This window comes from Octopus sinensis, unplaced genomic scaffold (assembly GCF_006345805.1).
Source record: "Octopus sinensis unplaced genomic scaffold, ASM634580v1 Contig16476, whole genome shotgun sequence".
Taxonomy (NCBI): Eukaryota; Metazoa; Mollusca; class Cephalopoda; order Octopoda; family Octopodidae; genus Octopus; species Octopus sinensis.
Genome location: NW_021834372.1, coordinates 1 through 23,036, shown reverse-complemented (window position 1 = coordinate 23,036; position 23,036 = coordinate 1). Strand labels below are relative to the sequence as shown.

Sequence of the window (23,036 nt, the reverse complement as noted above, 5' to 3'; positions counted from 1 at the left end):
ATCCTTCTCCATAATCACAAGAAGTTGAAGTAGCATGAATTATAAAACCTGAAGTAGTCATTGGCTGAAAATATCAAGTGATCCTGTTTGTCGCTTCTTTATATATTATTCCAGTTTATAAAACAGCTGAACAGAAGAACGCAGAGAGATTAAACGGAATTTGTCTCTCAGAACATTTGATATAGAAATTCTTATCTGCTTTGCAAGAGATCTGACAAAAAGACAAGGGGAAAATCACCATTTCTGAAGACTGACCAGTTCCTTCCATCTCCTACCATGATGCTTCTTCTATATTGGAGTATTTTAGTCATAATATTCCCTCAGTTAATAAGTAAGTTCTCTTCATTATTTATTTGTGCAATCATTGTCGTTGGCTGTGGATGATTAAAATCTTTCTTTCCTTCATCTGTGTTTCCCATTCAGTTGTTGCAACTGCATTAGTATCTTGAACAAGAACCTCAACTCAACTAAATTTTCACACTTTACCATTCGAACTAGCCATCCAATACATATATATATATATACACCAACTGGCCATGTCCAGACCCTCACACCCACCATGCAATGCCATTCTAAATCTAAACAATCACATCTTGAAATCTTGAAGCTACAAGAGAATGAATAATTAATTCAAGGCAACGTGAATAAACAAGGATTACATTTGATAGAATAGTCCGAATGCTAAAGAGTTAAAGAGTGGAATTTGGTAGGTGGCGCTTCTGTGGTCGCTTCATTGTAGAGTCCATTTCTGTCCCTGGTCTTGGGTGGTCAACTTCATCTATCACTTGTTTCAACCTTTTTCACACCAAACTACCTGAGACTGTCTCTGGTTGTTTGATATAAACTTCTTTGTTTGATATAAACTTCTAAATCAAAACCTTCTGTCAAAATTTCATATTAATTTCATTTCCAAACACTAGTTTAATAATGATAAAAGTTATTTTACTAAATTCTTCCTTATTTCCAAACATTTATTGAAGCAAAGATAATCTGTTTCAACAGATATATTCCAACAAAAATGTTAAGATGAGCTGAATTAAGGCATCATCATCATCGTCATCATTTTTCATCTGTTTTCCATACGAGCATGGGGAGGATGGTTTGACAGGATTCGGTGAGCCACAGGGCCACATCCATCCCTCGTGGCAGATTTGGCATGGTTTCTATGACTGGATGCTCTTCCATCAAAATTTCCTGGTAAATCATATATTCCAATCTCCAGTATTGATAATGACTAAATTCTTCATTATTTTCAAAACTAATTGACAATCGCAATGTTTTCCAGCAGAAATATTCTAAGAAATGGTTCAATGCTATCACCTGACTCTTGAAGAATGTTTGCACAATTCCCTCTGCTGCAATCAATCCTTTCAACTTTGTCTTCCTGTCTGAAGACAACTCATTTGCATCATTCTTGGGGACTTGGAATATTTTTGGCCAAAACTAAAAATCTTACTCTCCATCCCAATTACCTTGATAAACTCCCTTTTAAATTTATTGATCTGAAATCAATTTAATTTTATAAAAACAAATCAATAATATATTATTTCTTGATTATTATCTCTCCAGTGTTAAGGCACATGACCTAGTGGCCAGGAAACTGGGTTCACAATCATAAGTTCATGGGTTCAATTCTTGGGGGTTGGGGGGGGATACATTGTGTCCTTAAACAAGGTGCTTCATTTCATGTCACTCCAATCTACTTGGCTGAAAACAAGTACCAACCTAATGCTAGTACTTTAATTTTATCAGCTGAGTACACTGGGGTTTAGTGTTGGTACAGCCCTTTTTCCTTCCAGCAAGGCCGTGTTGTGTGTGTGTGTAAGAAATAAAACCACCTAAAATCATTTTTGGTGTTCATATTAATCTGTCAAATGTAATGCTTAATTTGCTCACCTTATTCAGGTTCCAGAGGAGGGTCCACAATATTTGCTTGCAACTTTGTGTCTGTGTTTGGTCCCCTAACATCGCTTGACAACCGATGCTGGTGTGTTTACGTCCCCGTAACTTAGCAGTTCAGCTTAAGAGACTGATAGAATAAGTACTAGGCTTACAAAGAATAATTCCTGGGGTCGATTTGCTCGACTAAAGGTGGTGCTCCAGCATGACCACAGTCAAATGACTGAAACAAGTAAAAGAGTAAAGAGTAAGATTTATTTGGAAATTTTGTCAGTGGGTGCTTTATATACCACTGGTTTATAGTTAAGTAATTTTAGCTGATCTTGCTGAGTTAATTTGACTTTTATGGGCAGGTAAATTTAATTAACAGGTGTAAAAGCAACAACGTTATTTTTCCTGCACTCTTCTTGCTTATTTTTATATTTTTTTATTTATTATCAGTGTTGCTTAATATGTTTTGTTAAAATTGCTGTTTCTTTTCAGATATCATCAGAAAAAGGTAATTAAAAGTCATTAAAATGACAGATCTATCAGACTTTCAAGGAGGTCAAATTGTTGGTACTCGTATGGCAGGCACCAACGTAGCGAAAACAGCCAAAATGTTTGGTGTATCAAGAATTACTGTCTCAAAAGTAATGACTGCCTTTGAGAAAGTGGAAAAAAGCTTTCTTGTCAAAACAAAGTCTGGAAGAAAACCAAAACTTTCAGATAGGGACCACCAGAATCTTATACGAATTGTTAGAAAGGATCACAAAAGTACAGCTCCTAAAATTACTAAAGAGCTTAATGACCACCTCCAGAACCCAGTTTCCACAAAAACTGTTCGCTGGGAGCTGCACAAAGCTGGATTTCATGGGAGGGCTGCAAGCAGAAAACAACTTCTTTCAAAAACAAAAGTTGCAAAGCAATTAGAATGAAGTAAAAACCTACAGAATTGGTCCCTAGAGCAGTAGAAGAATGTTATTTTCTTAGATGAACTATCCTTTACCTTATTTCTGACCACCAGCTGAGTATACGTGTGGAGACAGCCTCAAGAATCATTTGACCCAGACTGCCTTCTTCCAACTGATAAGCATGGAGGAGGATCTGTGATGATCTGGGGAGCTATATCTTGGAAATCTGCCGGCCAAATGGTTTCCCTTTGTGGCAGAATTAATAGTCAAGACTATTTATGCATTTTATCTGATCAAATTCATCCTATGGTTGTGGAACTGTTTCCCTCCAGAAACAATATTTCAGGATGATAATGCACCAATTCACACAGCTAAAGTTGTTACTGAATGGCACGAGGAACATTCTAGTGAAGTTGAACATCTTATCTGGCCACCACAGTCCCCAGATCTCAATATTACTGAACATTTATGGTGCATTTTAGAAAAACATGTACAGAGTCGATATCTTCCATCATCATTATTACAAGAACTGGAGACTGTTTTAGCTGAAGAATGGACAAAAATTCCTTTGGAAATAATTCAAACTTTGTACAGGTCCATACCTCAAAGAAATTTATGCTGTAATTACTGCCAAAGGCAGTCCTATCCTATATTAAAATAAATTTGCTTGAAATTTTAAGGTATTTCCATTATTTTGTCCAACCTCTACACACACACACACATATATAAATAATAATAATAATAATAATAATATAATAATAATAATAATAATAATAATAATGAAGGAATATTATTCCAAACTTACAGGGAAAAATTCAATTTAGAAATACTAGATCAAATTTCACATATATATATATATATATGTATGTATGTGGGTATGTATATTTATATATATGTATATATGTATATATATATATATATATATATATATATACATACATATATATGTATACATACATATATACATTCATACATACATACATACATATATATATATGTATATATGTATATATATATATATGTATGTATGTGGGTATGTATATTTATATATATATATATGTGTGTGTGTGTGTTGTGTGTGTGTGTGTATGTATATGTGACCGCATGTGTACCGTTGACGATTTTTTTTCCTCCGTCTTCCCTTCTCTGGATCTTTCCTTTTCCTATGTTTCTGACAAAGAGCTCCGCTCGAAACGTAAAGCCCTCCTTCTTCTCTTCCTTCCTGAGCGTCCACTAATACTATATTTGTTCCATGTCCTCGCATTGTTGTGTTTTCTCTTTGTGTTTTCATGTTTGGATTAACTATATATATATATATATATATATATTATATATATATATATATAATATATATATATATATATATATATATGTGGTGGAAAATTAGTGCTCTAATTTTTCTTGCATAACTGGGGTGGGTCATGCCCACAGCTTCTGGTTGAAATGAATAATAGAATACTGATATAACTATTCACATCGTAAAAGAATTTTCATGCTAAAAAAATTGATAAATCTTTTTTTCCCCCCTTTTTAAAACCATTTTCTAGTTACCAAGGCCACAATGTGGAGTGTAATGCTTCACTTTGATAGTAAATACAAATTTGTACACATTTCTTTGGATAAGGTTAAGTATGTAAACATAACAAGTGAGAAGGAGCAAGGAAATTTCAACACTGAATTTGAATTAGACAATGCAACAAAGCCAAGTTTTGTAGAATCTGATACGGGTAGAATCTATTGGGTAAGTAAATTGAAATATATATGCACACACGCACATCATTTATTACAGAAAAAATTTAAAAACACCTACTAATTGTTTCATGCCATAGAGGTGAAATTCATTTGGCAGATTTATATAACATGTTTCAAGGATTACATGGAGACATGTGGCATGTTATATAAAACTGCCAAATTATTGTATCTCTACAGCATGAAACTATTAGAAGCACTTTTTAAAATTTTGTGAATATTAAATGACATTTATCTGTCACTAAAATAGTTTTTCTATTGATCCTACCTAAAACAAAACAGTAAACTATATGTATATAGCAAAAACTAACCATGCTTCTCTCTCTAGACTCATTCTTAAGCTAAAACATTACTCAGTTTTATGCATTATAAAAGAGTGAATTGTTACTCATGCCAAACCATGTAGCAGTTCTAACAACAAATGCCATCTCTGCATTGCAGAACTCTTTTCCATTATATTGTAGCAATATTGCTATCTTCACTGTTTGAGATTACAAACGTCTTTGGTTAGTTTAACCTTGTTGTGTCCACTGATCTGATTGGTTAGCATCTAAGCGCGGTCTGTCTCTCTACTTATTTCGCGCACAGCTTTTGGATAGGACTTTTCATTTGAGCCATCTTAACTCCATAAATAGTCTGATTATTTGATGATTCGCCGTCTTTCGGCTTAAGACCTTTTAAGGTCTTGGTCGGAGACCACACAGAGCTTACTCAACCATGTTCCAGTTCGAAAGGCAGACGACAGCCAAGCCAACCATACTATGAAGACGCTATTGTAAACCAGCGATAGACATAACGTCATCACCAGCATCTTCTCCATCTACGAAGACTTCAACTTGTACAGAACAAGATAAATACAGATTCAACTCATACTGTTAGTGTGAAAATCTCACCACGGAAAAACAGTTGCAGTATATATATCTGAAAGAAAATCTATATCAAGAGAAAGATATGCACAACAAGTGATTCAACTAATCTCCACTCCGAGACTCAAATCTTGTTATAGAACTCATTATCGTGTACTACATGAACTGGTAAAATAGCTCTAAAATAACTCCATTTTAACTCAAATTGTTGAGACTTCTCTTATGCTCTGTTGTATTCGCATGCACCATATTCTGTACTTCTGTCGCACACACGAACACACAGACACAAATATTATAAGCATGACACAACACTACGCTAATAATCACAAATCACTTTGTACTCTGTGAATAAAATCTATCTTCTCTTTATAAAAGTAGAACGGTTTTTGGCGTCCTTTAATCATTTACTTTGGCACGGTATACAAACGAGTCTTATGGCATTGTTGTTATCATTTTTGTCTCGGGAGACAATGGAGTTGCGCATAAAACAGTCTAGTCCGGCTTTTACATTTCATGTCCTGATACATTTCCTGCTGTGGCTGTGTAGTCCTATCCTGGACAAACACTCCCTCTGGCAGGTGCTTGGCTGGTTGTAATGTCATAGTTTCTTGTTGACATCTTTTCTTGTCTTTCCATTTCTCCTCTCTCTCTCTCTCTCTCTGTTACTCCTTTGTATTCCCTTTTTTACGATACGTCGCCAATCTCCACGGTTGCCGGCAGCTGCTTCCCAACCAATACCGGATATCTCTCTATTCTCTCCCCTCCTCTTTCTTATCTCCTTTCTTCTCTTTTTCTATCTCCCTCCCTCTCTATTATGGCATATATATAATGTTATATTATGTTGGGATGCGGCCGTGCGCTGTACAAGAGGAGAAATATGTCACCAAACTCATCACGTACGGTCGTATTCTAACAATATAATGCAGCAACAGCATTAACCCCTTCGTTACCGTATTTATTTTGAGGTGCTCTGTGTTTCTTTCAATTATTTTAAATATAACAAAGAATTTAGTAAAATAACTTAGCTATCATTCAGCTAGTGTTAGGAACATAAATTGTGACTAAGGTTTAGTGGAAGATTTTAATTAAAATCTTTTGTAAACTAGAGAGCCAGAGCTGGTTTCAGCCAGGTTGGTAACAAAAGGGTTAAGAATTGTTTCTCTATTATATATTTTAACCCTTTTGTTACCCTATTTCTGTTGAGATGCTCTGTGTTTCTTTCAATTGATTTTAAATATAACAAAGAATTTAGTAAAACAACTTAGTTATCATTAAGCTAGTGTTTGGAACATAAGTTGCGACTAGTTGCTCACCATGAGCTGTATAGAAATAAATTATTATTCTTAATGACCACACACTGTCCACATTTTGTTTTCTCTACATGCCACAGACTGCTTGAAGCTTGCTAACTTCCTACACTTGGATCTATGAGCCATGCACTTATATATCAATATATATATATATCTCAGGTGATTAAGAATATGTGTCTGGGTGAAATTTATAGAAAAAGAAAAGACGAAGACAGGTGTATGAACAACAAGCGAGTGTAATAGTTTGATGCTTGGGAAAATGAAAAAGTCTTTTATGTTTCAAGCTTATGCTCTGCAACGGAAAGGAATAAGAGAAAAAGAAACAGAGAGAGAATTAAAAAAAAACTTGTAGATTTCAGTGTTAGGTAGATAAATAGATAGACAGATAGATAGACAGATAGATAGATAGACAGACAGATATATAGATAGATATACAGACAGACACGCAGGTAGGCAAGTAGACAGACAGACAGCCAGATAGATAGATAGATAGATAGATAGACAGACAGACATGCAGGTAGACAGACAGATAGCCAGATAGATAGATAGACAGGCAGACAGACAGATAGACAGACAAACAGACAGACATATAGATAGACAGATAGATAGATTTCTTTATTTAGCCACACAGGGCTTAACACAGAGGGAACAATACAATGTAGAATTTCTCTTTTTGGGGACGTGTCACAAATAGATAACAAGGTGACATTTTTTTAACAATTTGAATTCCCAAAAGAGGAAGAACATATAACACTGACTAGAGTTATCCATAGAAAGAAAAACCTACGATAAATAACCATGGTAACCTCTGCAAAAGGAAAAAAATTATGAGAGCATTATGTGATGCATTAGAGTAAATGGTACCTTTTTATAGTCTCTGTTGAGTTAAAATCATTTTTGGATGGGTGGTGTTGAGTGGGGTGGTAATTAGGTTTTTAGGGTCTGTTGTTATGGAAAGATGTTTTGGAATAATTTTTTATTGATTAAATTTGGGGTTATATTCATCATCATCATCATCATCATCATCGTTTAATGTCCGTTCTCCATGCTAGCATGGGTTGGACAGTTTGACCGGGGATCTGGGAAGCCAGAAGGCTGCACCAGGCTCCAGTCTTATCTGGCAATGTTTCTACAGCTGGATGCCCTTCCTAACGCCAACCACTCCGTGAGTGTAGTGGGTGCTTTTTACGTGCCACCTGCACAGGTGCCAGGCTAGGCTGGCAACGGCCACGGTCAGATTGGTGCATTTTACGTGCCACCGGCACGGAAGCCAGTCAAGGTGGCACTGGCATCGGCCACGATTTGGATGGTGCTTTTTACGTGCCACCGGCACGGAAGCCAGTCGAGGTGGCACTGGCATCGGCCACGATTCGGATAGAGAGGCCACGATTCGGATAGGGCCACATTTCGGATAGTATTGTTTATTATTCATTCATGCATGAAGAACCTTGGAAACAAGCCTGTAGGTGTTTCTCTTTTGTTGGGGAGGCACAAGGTGTGAGAGTATTCTTGTTGCTTTTGCTATTATTGGATTTAATCCTTTTGCTTTGGCAATATATAGGTCAAAGGCACAAAAGTCCAGTATTTAAATCCTTATGAATTGTGTGTGTGTGTGTGTGTGTACACTACTGATCTTAAACTGAGAAACAAAATACTACTTGTACACTATAAATGTTTTACCATCATCATAACCACCAACACTATCATCCTCATCATCCTCATCACCATTATCATCATCATTATTAACCTATTTTAAATAATCTGCTGCTCTTAATTTTGTTGATTTATTTTATTTTAGGCAACTGTTCAAAATCTTGATCTTCAAGAAAAGTATCATGGCCATTGCCCTCACACATTTTGTAATAAGACAATGATCACATTGCAGAAAAGTAAGCTGTTTGCCTTAAGGCTGTTTTTTTTATGTTTGTTGTTTTGGCTTGTTTTTTCCTTTGCAACTCATTAAGGAATTCTTTTGTTTCACACACACAGACATTGAAGAATAAGGATTATAGGATTAATGTGCTCAACTACAAACATCAGTTTTAGGAGTTCAAACCTTATTGCTGCCATTCAATCCCCAGGAAAGACACATTATTCTATTGCTTAGTGGTTCAATTCACAGTTGTGTAGTCAGTAATGAGAAAGACAAACAAGTGCAACATCAATATCTCCAATCAATCACAAATCATGATTTGAAAGTTTCAAGAACTTTTCCAATTAATGTCAACATATGAAAATGGATATAAAAGTAATATTTTCTAAAATGGCAAAAGCAGTAAAGTTTACTCTGAGTTTAAGACTTTGTATAAATAATTTAAGGGTTCATTTATGAAAAATATTTATTGGAATTTCATTTTTAGATGAAGAAAGGAAAAATCTAGAGGAAATTGTTGGAGACTCTTAAGGAGAAGGGGAGATAATTTTAAGACATTGGAATTAATTTAAATGATTATCAAGAATCGAAGTCTGGTCATAATTTACAGGCAATAGGAGGGAGCAAAAGATGCATTTTTACAATTTTTTCAGTCTTTGTCTCATATTTAAATTGTAATATTTTAAATACTTTTCAATGAGAAATTATCATAAACTGCTTGTTATCGAAAGTTATAATGCTGACAATAACAACAACAATATCAACAACAGAAATAAACTTTGAAATGGCAATAAGTAAACAAACAATACAAAATGCCCACTAACCTATGGCATGTAAATTACAAACCGTAAACTTAAGTTCGATTTAAAAGACATTGTCAATGTTTCGAAATATTTCCATACATGCAATAAAGACAGCTTCTGCACCTGCAGTGTTATGTAATGTCCTGACTTTGAGCATTAAAAAGATTTCATGTAATGTGTTCAACTGCTTCTTAACCACAATCACAACAAGAGTAACAACAAATACAACAACACAAGAATAGAAATAATAATGGACAGTGAAATATGAATCTCTTGGTCTCTTTTGCCAAGCTGCCGAATGATGAGGACGCAAACACACCAGCATTGGTGGTCAAGCGTCTCTATATGGCTCCACACCCACACCACCACAAGTATGAGCTGCCTCTACCAGAAGGCTCACATAGCTTCCACTACCACACCACAACCACCACAACAGCAATCTCATCCCCATTACTGCATGCACCGAAAGGGAGATGTATTATTTAGTAAATTAACAAACCATCAACTCCTTTCTCTCTACATGGTGGTCTCGGAAGCAATGTTTCGAAGATGCACTGGCCGATCTAATATGTTTACAAACATGGGATATGGCTATATTCACACTCCTGGTATATCTCTGATAGGCTCTGGGCCTGAGGATGCTGTTTTTAGCACCATTGCTGATGCAGTCAATATAGCACAAAAATCTGGTGGTGTTATCACTATGGTTATCACTTCTGGTTGCCAATGTAGCTGACGGCATTAGGGTGGGTGTGGCCTGTGGTAACATATGGTGTGGGGCTGGTCATCCCATCAGTGTCGATGATAACTGTTTGGTCATTATCTGTGGTAGTGGTACTGGGAACGCCCGATACCTCGTCTGTGTCACTGGTCCTGGATTGGCCATCATCTCTCAGTGTGGTGATTATACTGGTGGTCACTCTGTGTTTATGACAATGGTTTGTCCATCATCTGTGGCGATGGTGCTGGGGCCGTGTGTAACGCCCTCTGTGATGCTGGTCTCGAGCTGGTCATCATCTCTGGGGGTGGCAATTTTACTGGAATGAGATCTGGTTAATCTGCTAATATTGCTGTTGGATGGTAATGCAGATAGCAGGTCTGGGTATCACTGTAGCTGCATAAATGACTCTTCAGCCTCACATTGGCCTCCCACTGGACAGTTATTACATAACCTGCAAGAACTACCTGCCTCCTCCTTTGTATTGTGGGTACTTGTTGAAATGTTTTTATGTTAGGTGCATCACTAAAGGAGACTTTTAGGTTGCGCCTGTTAAATAATTGCCTGTATCTATGTGTGTGTGTGAAATGTTTGTCTGTTAATCTAAGGAAAATCCTTCACACATGCTTGCCTAAAACCATTTGGCTGGGAAGCAAACTTCCCCCTATACAGTCCCACCTAAATGTAAAAACTGTAATAAACTATGGTGGAATAGCAGAGACCATATTTTCCAGTCATGTTCTTGTAATTTCCTTTTAAACCTTCCTCCTTATAAAAGTAATTACCATTTTAACTTAATTAATTTTGAAACTTTGCTGTCACTGATGTCCAATTTTCTCTCTCTCATTTCTAGTGGCACGCTGGACTCTTGAAGCTACACGTAGTGACATACATAATAATAATGATTCTTTTTATATTTTGGGAAATGGTATTGATTTAAATATTAAATTTAAAAGAAATTCCAGAACATCAAATGCATCATTCTTTCTTGCAATGGAATCCAATAAATGGTCAGAAATAAGTTTTTTCATGCGAAAAAGATTTTTGTTGGATATAAAGGTGAACCAAACATTTACTTTGTTTTCATTTGGAAAGAAATTTCCCTTCTTCTCTCAACTTCAACATTTTACATGGTTCCAGGGCTTCTACAGTTATCTTTTCTTTTTCACTTGTTTCAGTCATTAGACTGCGACCATGCTGGAGCACCGTCTTGAAGGGTTTTAGTTGAACAAATTGACCTCATTGTTTTATTTCAAAGCCTGGTACTTAGTCTGTCAGTCACTTTTGGTGAACCACTAAGTTCCAGGGAAATAAAAACACCTACACAGGTTGTCAAGTGGTGGTAGAGGGGGGGGGAATCAGACACAAAGTCAATGACACACACACACATAAATACATATATATATATATATATTATATATATATATATACATATACATATATATATACATATACATATATGTACATATATATATATATATATATATATATATATATATATATATATATATATATATATGTGTGTGTGTGTGTGTGTGAGGAGGCGCAATGGCCCAGTGGTTTGGGCAGCGGACTCGCGGTCGTAGGATCGCGGTTTCGATTCTCAGACCGGGCGTTGTGAGTATTTATTGAGCGAAAACACCTAAAAGCTCCACAAGGCTCCAGCAGGGGGTGGTGATCCCTGCTGTACTCTGTCACGATTCTTTCTCTCACTCTTTCTTCTGTTGGCCTGCTCGCTTAGCCAGTGGGGTGGCGTCATTTGAAGGCTAAAAAACAATGCGAACGCATTGTGACCAGTGATGTGTAACTACATCTCCAGCTCTCTCTCTCTCTCTCTGGCCAGGTAACCATGTACCTCCTCTTCAACAAGAGACCTGTTTTTGTCTCTCTGTCTCTCTGTCAAACTCTAACCTTTCATAATCTGAGAAAAGATCTCCTCCTCCTCCAATTCCCCCTCCCCTCTCAAAGGATCTTTGTCTTGCTAGTTACATGGTGACCCTTACAGAGCTGGTGCCATGTGAAAAGCATCCAGTTCACACTGAAAAGTGGTTGGCATTTGGAAGGGCATCCAGCTGTAACAAACATGCCAAACCTCACCTCGCCTTTCCTGGAGCCATGTAAAAAGCACTCAGTACACTCTGCAGGGTTGTTCATGTAAGGAAGGGCATCCAGCCATATAAACCCTGTCAAAACAGACACTGATCCTGGTTCAGTCTTCTGCCAAAACAGTTCTTGTCAACCTGTCCAACCCATGCCGGCATGGACAGCGAACGTCAAATGATGGTGATGAAGATGATATTTACATATTCAAATCTGAAATAGAAGCAGTGCTAGCGTAATAAACATTATCAACCCCATAAAAGTAATGAACATGTCTGGTGTATTTGCCTTAGGCTGAGATTTGTCATGGTGGAGAAAACTCTCTCAAAGCACTTGCCCATGACTTTTAAATGTTTTGAGCCCTGGTGCTTTGCAAGAGTATTCGCAAACATGCTAATAGCAACCTAGTGGCAAATATGTTAAGCACATGTGTTTCTCATTTTGGACAAGTGTGTTTTGTTAAAGCCCCAGGAGAAGCGAAGCCTTGTGAGTGGATTCGGTAGATGGAAACTGAAAGAAGCTCATCACATACACATATATATATATGTAGAGGTACGTGTGTGTGTGTGTATGTGTGTGTGTGTGTGTGTGTATGAATAAATAGATACATAGATAGAAAAAGAGAGAGATAGACAGATAGATAGATGTATATATTTGTATGTCTTTGTGTTTGTATTCACCCCTGGTGTTGGTTTGTTTACATTCACATAACTTAGCAGTTTGGCAAAGGAGAACAATAGCATAAGCATGGGAGTTAAACAGAAAATATGCACAGGAGTTGATTTGTTTGACTAAAACAGTTCAAGTCAGTGCCCCAGCATGGCCACAGCACAATGACTGAAACAAGTAAAAGATTCCAGGTTCAAACTTCAAAGAAGGGTGTCTTCTACAGATATCTAAATAACATTAAATTTTTGTTAATTAATACATTAGTTTATTAATATAAGTTTAATTAATAAGGAATCTTGTTCTCCTCATTTAATTTCTCAGTTAACGAGTGTAAAAGCAATTTTCAAATTTACTTTACATTTAACATCTTCATGTTTATTGTCTCTTAGTATTCACTGATTATTTTAGGGGTGGGTTATGTGTCCCTTAGGGGCCACACTAATCCAGCGGTGCAGAGGACACTAAAATGATGATGTCAGTGGTGGTGGTGGTGGTGGTGATGATGATGACAGTACTTGAGCCATTGGTGATCCATGAGGAAAGCTGGATCTACTGTTATGATCCAGAGATCAAAAGATAGAGTGCTCAGTGGAAGCATCCTATCTTCCCCAGACCCAAGAAGGCCAGCCAAAGAATGTCCAATGGAAAGCTCATGTTGAAACCCTTTTTCCAACAACAAAGGCATCATCTACATCCAAGCAGTTCCCTTTGGCCAAACTGTCAACAAAGTGTACTTTGTTGACCTTTTCAGGGAGTTCCAGAAGAGATTTCATTGCAAAAGTTCAAGGCTCTTCCACTCAGGTCAGTGGCCCCTGCACCAGAGCAATGCCTCTGTCCACAATTCCATTTTGGTAACCAACTACTTAACAGAAATGGCCATCAAAGCCGTCCCTCACCCTCCCTAAAGTCCAGACCTGGCTCTCTCTAACATTTGCTTGTCTCCCAAGCTGAAGGAGAACCTCAGGGGCAATGATTTTGAAGATATTGAAAAGATGAAGGAGTCTATGACAAGGATCCTGGACACCTTCTCTTTAAAGCACTTCCATGGGGCCTTCATTAAGCAGTTGGAACACTACAACAAGCACATTGAAGTCCAAGGATCCTGCTTTGAAGGAGATTAGAGTTTTGTATTTCTTTAGAATTAAGAAATGTCTCTCCTGAAAAAGTCTCAAAACTTCTGCAATGCACCCTATATTTGAACAGCTGAGCTCCTGTAAACATGGTATTGCGTGACTATTTATAAAGCTATCAATATTTGAAAGAAGATTTCAGTTGAAGGAGAGATAAAATTGCTGAGTGGACAGATAAGTTAGGTATTTCTCATCTGTATAATTACTGGATCCAGAACTAAGTGACCCCTGTTCAAAACCCATGTAATTCCTGGAGACATAATCATCTCTTTTCCCCTTTTTTTCTTTTACTTTTAGGTAAAACTGAAGAATATGGAAAATTCCAAAATATATTCCTGTGTAGCCACTGAGTATCCTAGGCTTAGATGCTTGTTGACAAATGGTAAGTTCATAAAAGATATTTCTTATCTCATTTCCATTTAGCATGGATCAGAAGAAATTCATTGAAGCAGGTTTTCTATGGCTGGAAGCATTTAATCTCATACACACACACACACAAGCACACGCATACTCATTCATACACACAAACACCCCCCCACACACACACACTCACATTCATACACACACACTAATACACACACACTCACTCATACACACACACGCTCACGCATAGACACTCATATATTCATACACACACACACACACACATATATATATATATATAGGGAGCTTGCTTCCTAGCTACATGGTTTCGGGTTCAGTCCCACTGCGTGGCATTTTGGGCAGGTGTCTTCCGCTATAGCCCCCCCCCCCCGACCCGACCGAAGCTTTGTGATTCAATTCAGTAGGCGGAAGTTACTGCCGTGTGTGTATATGTGTGTGTAGGTGCTTGTGCCTCTCCGAAAGAGAGAGAGGGATATATGTGTGTGTGTATGCCTATCACAGGCTGCTTCTAGTTGCAGTCTATCAAATCCACTCACAAAGCTTGGCTCAGCCAGGGGCTATACTAAAAGACACTTACCCAAAGTGCCATACAGTTAACCTCCCTGAAATTTGAACCTGGAATGTTTAAGTTCAAAACCCACAGCCACTGGTGAATAATAATACTATGTTTGGTAATACTGACCAGAGCTATTTTGGCTTGATTCCTAAACTTTGTTATAATGTCTACCGATATTTTCCCAGTTGGTCTCTCACACCAACCCTACAATATCATTTTAAAAATTAACAGCTACCTCATCAAAATCTCATAGCTACAAGATAATGCATGATTAGTTCAAAACAATTAGGATAAAAAAGCATTAATTGTGGCAGAATAATGCGAACACTAAAGGGTTAAAACAGTAAGTTGATGCAAGTCAGCTGACAAGAATGTAAAATTTGGACAGCCAAAGCATGGTCAGCCCTGATCAACATGGATGTTGGAAATCAGTCCTGACAGACAACCTGAAGAAGAATTTTGTTTCCATACAATGGTAGAGTCAGTTCTTTTATGGATCAACAGCCTGGACACTTACCAAAACACTGGAATCCCAGCAAGATGGAACTTACACCCAAATGTAAAGAGAAGTCTTAAACATATCTTGGAGGACTCATCTGATCAAGAAACAGCTGAATAGAGATCTGCTGCTTGCTTCCAATATTATAAGGGTAAGACACACTTTGAAGGACATTGCTGGAGAGCTATAGAAGAGGTGGCAAGTGACCTACTGCTATGGACATGAGAGCATGGCTGTACTCAAGCTGGTCAACCAAACACAACATATGTAGACCAACTCATCAGAGACACTGGATGCCCCCCTGAAGACCTCCCTCAACTAATGCCGGACTGAGGGGGATGGCATGTACAGGTTAAAAGTGTCCGAGCAAACTCGACCAGATTATGAAGACGAAGCAGCAAGTTTGTGTCGTAGAACCAGACACGGTTTCAGGTGGGTTTGGTATGGAAAGGGTTGAATTTACCTTAAAGAAAACCTTTCATTGAAATTGCATCTTAATTTATATTCCAAATACCAGATTAATAATAGCTAAATTATTTAATAAATTGTTCATTATTTTCAAATTTAATTGAAACAAATCAGATTTTAACAGAAATATGGTAAGAAAAAGCAAAGGCTAGGTGCAGGTGTGGCTGTATGATAAGAAGTTTTCTTATTGCCAACCACATGGTTCTGAGTTCAAACTCTGTGTGTAGCACCTTCGGCCAGTGTCTTCTACGATAGCCTTGAGCTGACCAAAGATTTGTGAGTGGATTTGCTAGGTGGAAACTGAGAGAATCCTGCCATGTGTGGGTGTGTATCTTTATGTTTGTGTTTGTCCTCCACCACTGCTTGCAATCCAGTGTTGGTGTGTTTACATCCTGTAACTTAGCAGTTCAGCAAAAGACACTTTGAAAAACAAAATAAGTACAGGGGTTGATTCATTCAACTAAAAATTCTTGAAGGTGGTGCCCCAGCATGGCCACAGTCTAATGATAGAAACAAAATAAAAGATTAAAGGTTAATGTTAACAAAATCATTTACTGTTGAGGAATAACTCAAATCTCAAAATGTCAAGTAATTCCCCATTTTTACTTTTTGATTGCTGGACATATTTTTGTTAATGAATTACAGCCACTACACCACGTTTGCTATTGTTATTTTTCCTTTAATTATTTTCTTCTTTCTTCTTTAGATTCCATGTGGAAAATAGAATTAACCTATCAACCCATGCAAATATATCGTGAATTCATTATGTCTGCATCTATTGGAGTGATTGGGAGTGAAAAAAACACTTCACAAACTGTAAAATTCAGAAAGTTAGCTTACGTCCACAAACTATCCTCTGTTATCAATATTCCATATAAAAGCATCAGTGAGGTGGAAATAAAATCCATGTCCATTTACCAATCCATTCACATATCCAAGGTAAGTATTTTCACCTTCTTAAATTTGTGTTTGCTTTTCTTTCATTTCTTCCTTCCTTCCTTCCTTTGTCATAGTTATTGTTAACCATTTCATTACCAACCTGGCTGAAACCGGCTCTGGCTCTGAGTACAAATGTCTTCATTTCATAAGTTCTGAATTAAAATCTTGCACCAAACCTTAGTCACAATTTATGTTAACTAAGTTAATGATAACTAAGTTGTTTTACTAAATTCTTTGTTATATTTAAAGTAATTGAAAGGAACACAGAGCATCTCAGAATAAATACGGTAACGAAAGGGTTAAAGTAAAAAATGTACATTATATATATATACTAACAATATAGGATGAAGTCCTATTTGATGTACTTAAATGTAGTTATGTTTTTAGCTCCTGCTTCTTCCATAATCGCATGTGAGTATTTTATTTATATTTCCTCGTAAGCTCTACTGACGAAGAATGTATCCTTTATAGGATTAATTCCGAAATTGATTCAATATAGAGGTAACGAAATTTAAATTTTCTAAAGGTTAGTTGCCCGTTTTCAGTTCAATTTTCCTGTAACAAGTGGATTATAAGTGGATAAATCAGTGTATTGGCTTTAGAATAATCTTCTTTAGCCCTTAATTATAAGATATATATATATATTAAAGAGATACCACCATGCTGAAAATAGCAGTCGCAACTTGACTCTAAGACCACATTAAATGTTCATATAGCACCAGGAGAGAAGACAAAGAGACAAAATAAACTAGCAAAAATTTAGTGGTTATGATATTGATACTGACTGAATTAGTACTGAGTTTATATATCTGAGTTTATATAGAATGGGTCTAAAAGTTGTTTTGTTCGAATGAAGGTTTAAGAACCACATCTCCTTAATACCTGGCCCTAGCGCTCAGAAAACGAAGCACCACGCAAATTTCATTTGGTTTACTCCACCCTTCTCACTCAACATCAAGACTTGCGTAGGAAGGATTTTCCTTAGATTCATAGAGAAACATTTTACACACACACACACACACACACACACACACACACGTAGATGGAGGCAGTTGTTTAACAGGCACAACCTAAGAGTTTCCTTTGGTTGTGCACCTCACATAAAAACATTTTATCAAGTAGCAAAAATGCAAGGGAGGAAGCAGGTTGCTTTCACAGGATATGTGATAACTGTCTAGGAGGAGACTGCTACGAGGCTGAAAGGGGAAGTTTGCTTCCCAGCCAAATGGTTTTAGGCAAGCATGTGTGAAGGATTTTCCTTAGATTAACTGACAAACATTTCACACACACACATAGATACAGGCAATTATTTAACAGGCGCAACCTAAAAGTCTCCTTTAGTGATGCACCTAACATAAAAAACATTTCAACAAGTACCCACAATACAAAGGAGGAGGCAGGTTGTTCTTGCAGGTTATGTAATAACTGTCCAGTGGGAGGCCAATGTCAGGCTGAAGGAGTCATCCATGAAGCTACGGTGATACCTAGACCTAATGTCCATTATACCAGTAATGTAGCATCAAACATTAATATTATTAGCAGATTAACCAGATCTCATGCCAATACAGCTGCCATGCCCAGAGATAATAACCAAGCCAGGACAAGCATCAAAGAGAACATCACCAAAACCCCTGGTACCACTGCTACACATTAAGGAGAAATAACCCATCCTCATTAACGCTTTTTCGTATTCTTCAAGTTCTGAGTATTGTCTCATATTTGTGACATAGACATTTTAAAATTTTGTATTCATATAGAGACTGACAAGCTGTCCACAAAACTTTGGCTTTGCGGGTGCAAAACCTTGGGTAACTCTATATCAAATTTTGTTGTAATATATATATATATGTAAAGGTAGACACTCCGAGTTGATGTGAAATATTTTGTATAATATATATAATTAAATAGATGGAGTTAAATGCAGGTGTTATTCAAATTCTTTTACTTCTAACATATGTTTCGAAGACAACATTGGTATTATTCCAAAAGGAATACAATGGTGTAAAACAATGGAATCTTCTCATCAGAGAAAGATAGAAACCAAACACATCAATAAGACATTTTAAAAGAATGTGATAACTGTGTATAGTGATGAACGGAACGCTGTTAATTTAAAAAAAGAACTATTAGTAGATATAAAGTCAAAGTTAGCCTATAGGAAGAGAAGGAATAAGCAGAAAACTAATAAAGGAGAAGAGACTTTGCTATACGGAATGGAATCTGCATAGCGCGAAACAAATCCATCGTTGCGTTTACATACTAGTCCAAGAATCAAAATCAAAATTTCAAAATCAAAAATACAAAAAGACAAATTTATATACTCTATCCATATGGCATATTTATGTTTGACATTTTAAATTTGGCTGCGTGCCTGCATAAGCTCATCAGCTCATTTCTTTGATTCAAAGAATTATTGTCTTTGAATAAAATATAGAGTTTTTCTAACAGGCAAAGATTGCATTTGAAATTATTCTTGTGTGCTCCATGCCTGTATGGTGCCGCTCTGTCCAGAATGCTCCATGTCACGTTGAAAGGTGGGGTTTCCTTTTCTTTTAGTTCCCAGACATATTTTGCTAGGCTGGTCCTCTTCCTATTTTCTGGGTATCTAAATGAATTTTTATGTGAATAAAATCGCGTTTTAAACGTGTTTTCTGAAGCCCCTGTATATGTCTTGTATTCCGATGAGCCTTCTATTTGTACCTTCGCTCTATAAACTACTCCTTTTACTAGACATTTCCCTTCTAACGGACAGGAGGATTCATTTTTGCAATTGCATTTCTTAATGGGCTTGGCACCATGTTTAATATCAATTAGATTCCTATTATGCTGGCTAATGTAAGAGGCGAAATTTCTGCAACAAGAATAGCTAACCTTCAGGGTTCTTCTATTAAATTTCCTATAGAATTTATGGTCCTGCTTAAAATGCCTAGAGACTAATTTCAAAAATTCCTTACCTATATTAGTCTTTATGGCCAAATTGAAAGCCGGGTTGAACCAAAAAACTTTCCTGGTCCTAGTTCTTCGCGCAGCATTATTATCAGCATTAAGCTGGTTGTACTGGATCTTCTCAGAGAATCCACTATTCCTTAATGCGCTATCGTAATAAGGTGCAGCATTATGGAATGCTGCCTCATCCGAAGAAATTGAAGATATTCTCCTACCTACATTGCTGACTAAGTTCCTAAGGATAACTGGCGGATGGTTCGAATCTTTGCTAATATACAATAGCTTTTCATTGGGCTTACGGAAAGGTTTAAATCTATCCAACCTTACATTAAAATTTACGTCTAAAAAATCTACACTATTCAGGTTAGTATCTATATATATATATATATATATATATATTATATATATATATATATATATATATATATATATATGTATAAATGTATATATGTATATATGTATATATATATATATATATATATATATATATATATATATATATACATATATACATATATATATATACACACACACACATATATATATATATAATATATATATATATATATATATATATATATATATATATATATATATATATATACATACACATACATACATAAATACATGCATATATATATATACATATATACACATACATGTGGTGAGAGAGAGAGGGGGAAGGAGAGAGACCCATTTCTAACCATCTGTGTTACTCTCCCCTCACACACTTACAAAAGACCCCACTCACTCCTTTCCTCCCATAACCCACAGTCTGTATCCCCTGTCCCCTAAGAGTCTTACCTGGCACAGCATCTCTATCACATTTAGCCCCTCCCAACCACCCCAATATGTGTGGTAGCCATGTTTCCCCGTCTGTAGCAAGAAACCTGTGCTTGTCCCTCTATCATACTTTAGCCTTGGCATAAAGCCACCTGACCACCCTCATCGATCAACGTAGATGTTTATATTAATTTAACCCTTTTGTTACCAACCTGGCTGAAACCCCCTCTGGCTCTATAGTACAAATGCCTTGTTTTCATAAGTTTTAAATTAAAATCTTCCACCAAACCTTAGTCACAAATTATGTTCCTAACACTAGCTTAATGATAACTAAGTTATTTTACTAAATTCTTTGTTATATCTATATATATAAAACTCTAGTTGTGTGAGTGTCTGCCCCCTTCTATTTAGATTCCTAACTCCTCCCACATTTTGCGGTGCAGTTTAACCAAATTCGGGTATCTTATAGTCGTGATTCATATTGAGCCCGTCTGACTATTAGCGCGCGTCAACGATGAGTCTACGATTTTAATAATAATTTAACATCATTTTTTATTCCATTTTAATGCATAAAATGCATCGTGTGTTGATGGCGGCGGAGTTGGCGTCCACGCTCACAGCTGCACCTGTTTGCTTCTCCCCCTTCCCTCCCTCGTGGAGCTGTGGGGAAGGGAGTGTAAAGAAATCAACGTCGTAATGCGTTGTGAAGGAAACCAGCGTTCTTTTAGAACAACGACTTCATGGCTTGAAGATACCAAAACAAAAATGGCTAAGAAAGCCCGAATTTATAAGGGAAGTAACTCTCTAGAAATGCTTATATAGTTATTTCCCTTACAAACCCGAGCAACGCCGGGCGATACTGCTAGTCTTTATATATAAAAGTAAGGTTGTGTGTCTGTCTCCTACGATTTAGATTCCTAACTACTCCCACATTTTGCAGTGCAGTTTAACCAAAGTATCTTATAGTCGTGATTCATATCGAGCCCTTCTGGGTATTAGCGTGCGACTACGATGAGTCTACGATTTAAAAAAAAATTTACCATCATTTTTTTCCATTTTAATGCATTTTTTCACTATTATATAAGGGAAGTAACTCTCTAAAATTGTCTACGATGAGTCAACGATTTAAAAAAAATTTACCATTTTTTTTTTTCATTCTAATGCATTTTTTCGCTATTATATAAGGGAAGTAACTCTCTAAAAATGTCTACAATGAGTCAACGATTGAAAAAAAAATTTACCATCATTTTTTTTCTATTTTAATGCATTTTTTCGCTATTATATAAGGGAAGTAACTCTCTAAAAATATCTACAATGAGTCAATGATTTTAAAAAAAATTTACCATCATTTTTTTCCCATTTTTAATGCATTTTTTCGCTATTATATAAGGGAAGTAACTCTCTAAAAATGTCTACGATGAGTCTACGATTTAAAAAAAAATTTACCATCATTTTTTTTTCCATTTTTAATGCATTTTTTTGCTATTTTTTGGTTATAACTCTCTAAAAATGCTTATATAGTTATTTCCCTTACAAACCCGAGCAACGTCGGGCGATACTGCTAGTTTAAAATAATTGAAAGAAACACAGAGCATCTCAAAATAAATACTGTAGTGAAAGGGTTAAATATGTCATAAAACTAATCAACTTGAAAACCATTTTTAAAAATCATTTTTCAGATTGTCCTAACAAAGATGCTTACTGATGAAGAATATGACTGTATTAACATAAATAGGAGCAATGCAGGGGAAACTAATTGTAAAGTACGAAAAGGTAAGTACGAAAAGGTAAGAACAGCTAAATGAAACACAAGTGGTCCCTCTTGTGGTCAAGGCTATTAAAAGGGAGATAATCATTTTGTGGGAATTCAAAGCAGGTTTAATAACATTTTAACCCTTTCGTTACCAACCTGGCTGAAACCGGCTCTGGCTCTTTAGTATAAATGTCTTGTTTTCATAAGTTTTGAATTCAAATCTTCCACCAAATCTTAGATAAAATTTATGTTACTAACACTAGCTTAATGATAACGAAGTTAATTTACTGAATTCTTTGTTATATTTAAAGTAATTGAAAGAAACACAGAGCTTCTCAACAGAAATAGGGTAACAAAAGGGTTAAAATATATAATAGAGAAACAATTCTTAACCCTTTCGTTACCAACCTGGCTGAAACCAGCTCTAGCTCTTTAGTATAACTGTCTTGTTTTCATAAGTTTTGAATTCAAATCTTCCACCAAATCTTAGATAAAATTTATGTTACTAACACTAGCTTAATGATAACGGAGTTAATTTACTGAATTCTTTGTTATATTTAAAGTAATTGAAAGAAACACAGAGCATCTCAACAGAAATACAGTAATGAAAGGGTTAAATTGAAATTCAAGAAATTTAAGGAATGGGATATGTAGAAGTTATATATTTAAAAAATTTTGTGTTTAATTAATATGAAGTT

The 23,036-nt window shown here is 36.2% G+C and overlaps 1 protein-coding gene across 1 annotated transcript; it reads left to right on the top strand.

Moving 5' to 3' along the window:
* Positions 1-114: 114 nt before the first annotated feature.
* Positions 115-22,520, top strand: LOC115230828. The gene is made up of 7 exons (XM_029800952.2): positions 115-331; positions 4,340-4,533; positions 8,516-8,606; positions 10,965-11,170; positions 14,308-14,392; positions 16,624-16,856; positions 22,265-22,520. Exons 1-7 carry the CDS (start codon positions 277-279, stop codon positions 22,388-22,390), a joined length of 990 nt encoding a protein of 329 aa, XP_029656812.1. The 5' UTR covers positions 115-276; the 3' UTR covers positions 22,391-22,520.
* The last annotated feature ends 516 nt before the right edge of the window (positions 22,521-23,036 follow it).

Coding starts and splice junctions, on each gene's coding strand:
- LOC115230828 (XM_029800952.2), top strand. CDS start 277: ATGATGCTTCTTCTATATTGGAGTATTTTAGTCATAATATTCCCTCAG. Junction 332..4,339: donor AATATTCCCTCAGTTAATAA/GTAAGTTCTCTT, acceptor ACCATTTTCTAG/TTACCAAGGCCACAATGTGG. Junction 8,607..10,964: donor AATGATCACATTGCAGAAAA/GTAAGCTGTTTG, acceptor TCTCATTTCTAG/TGGCACGCTGGACTCTTGAA.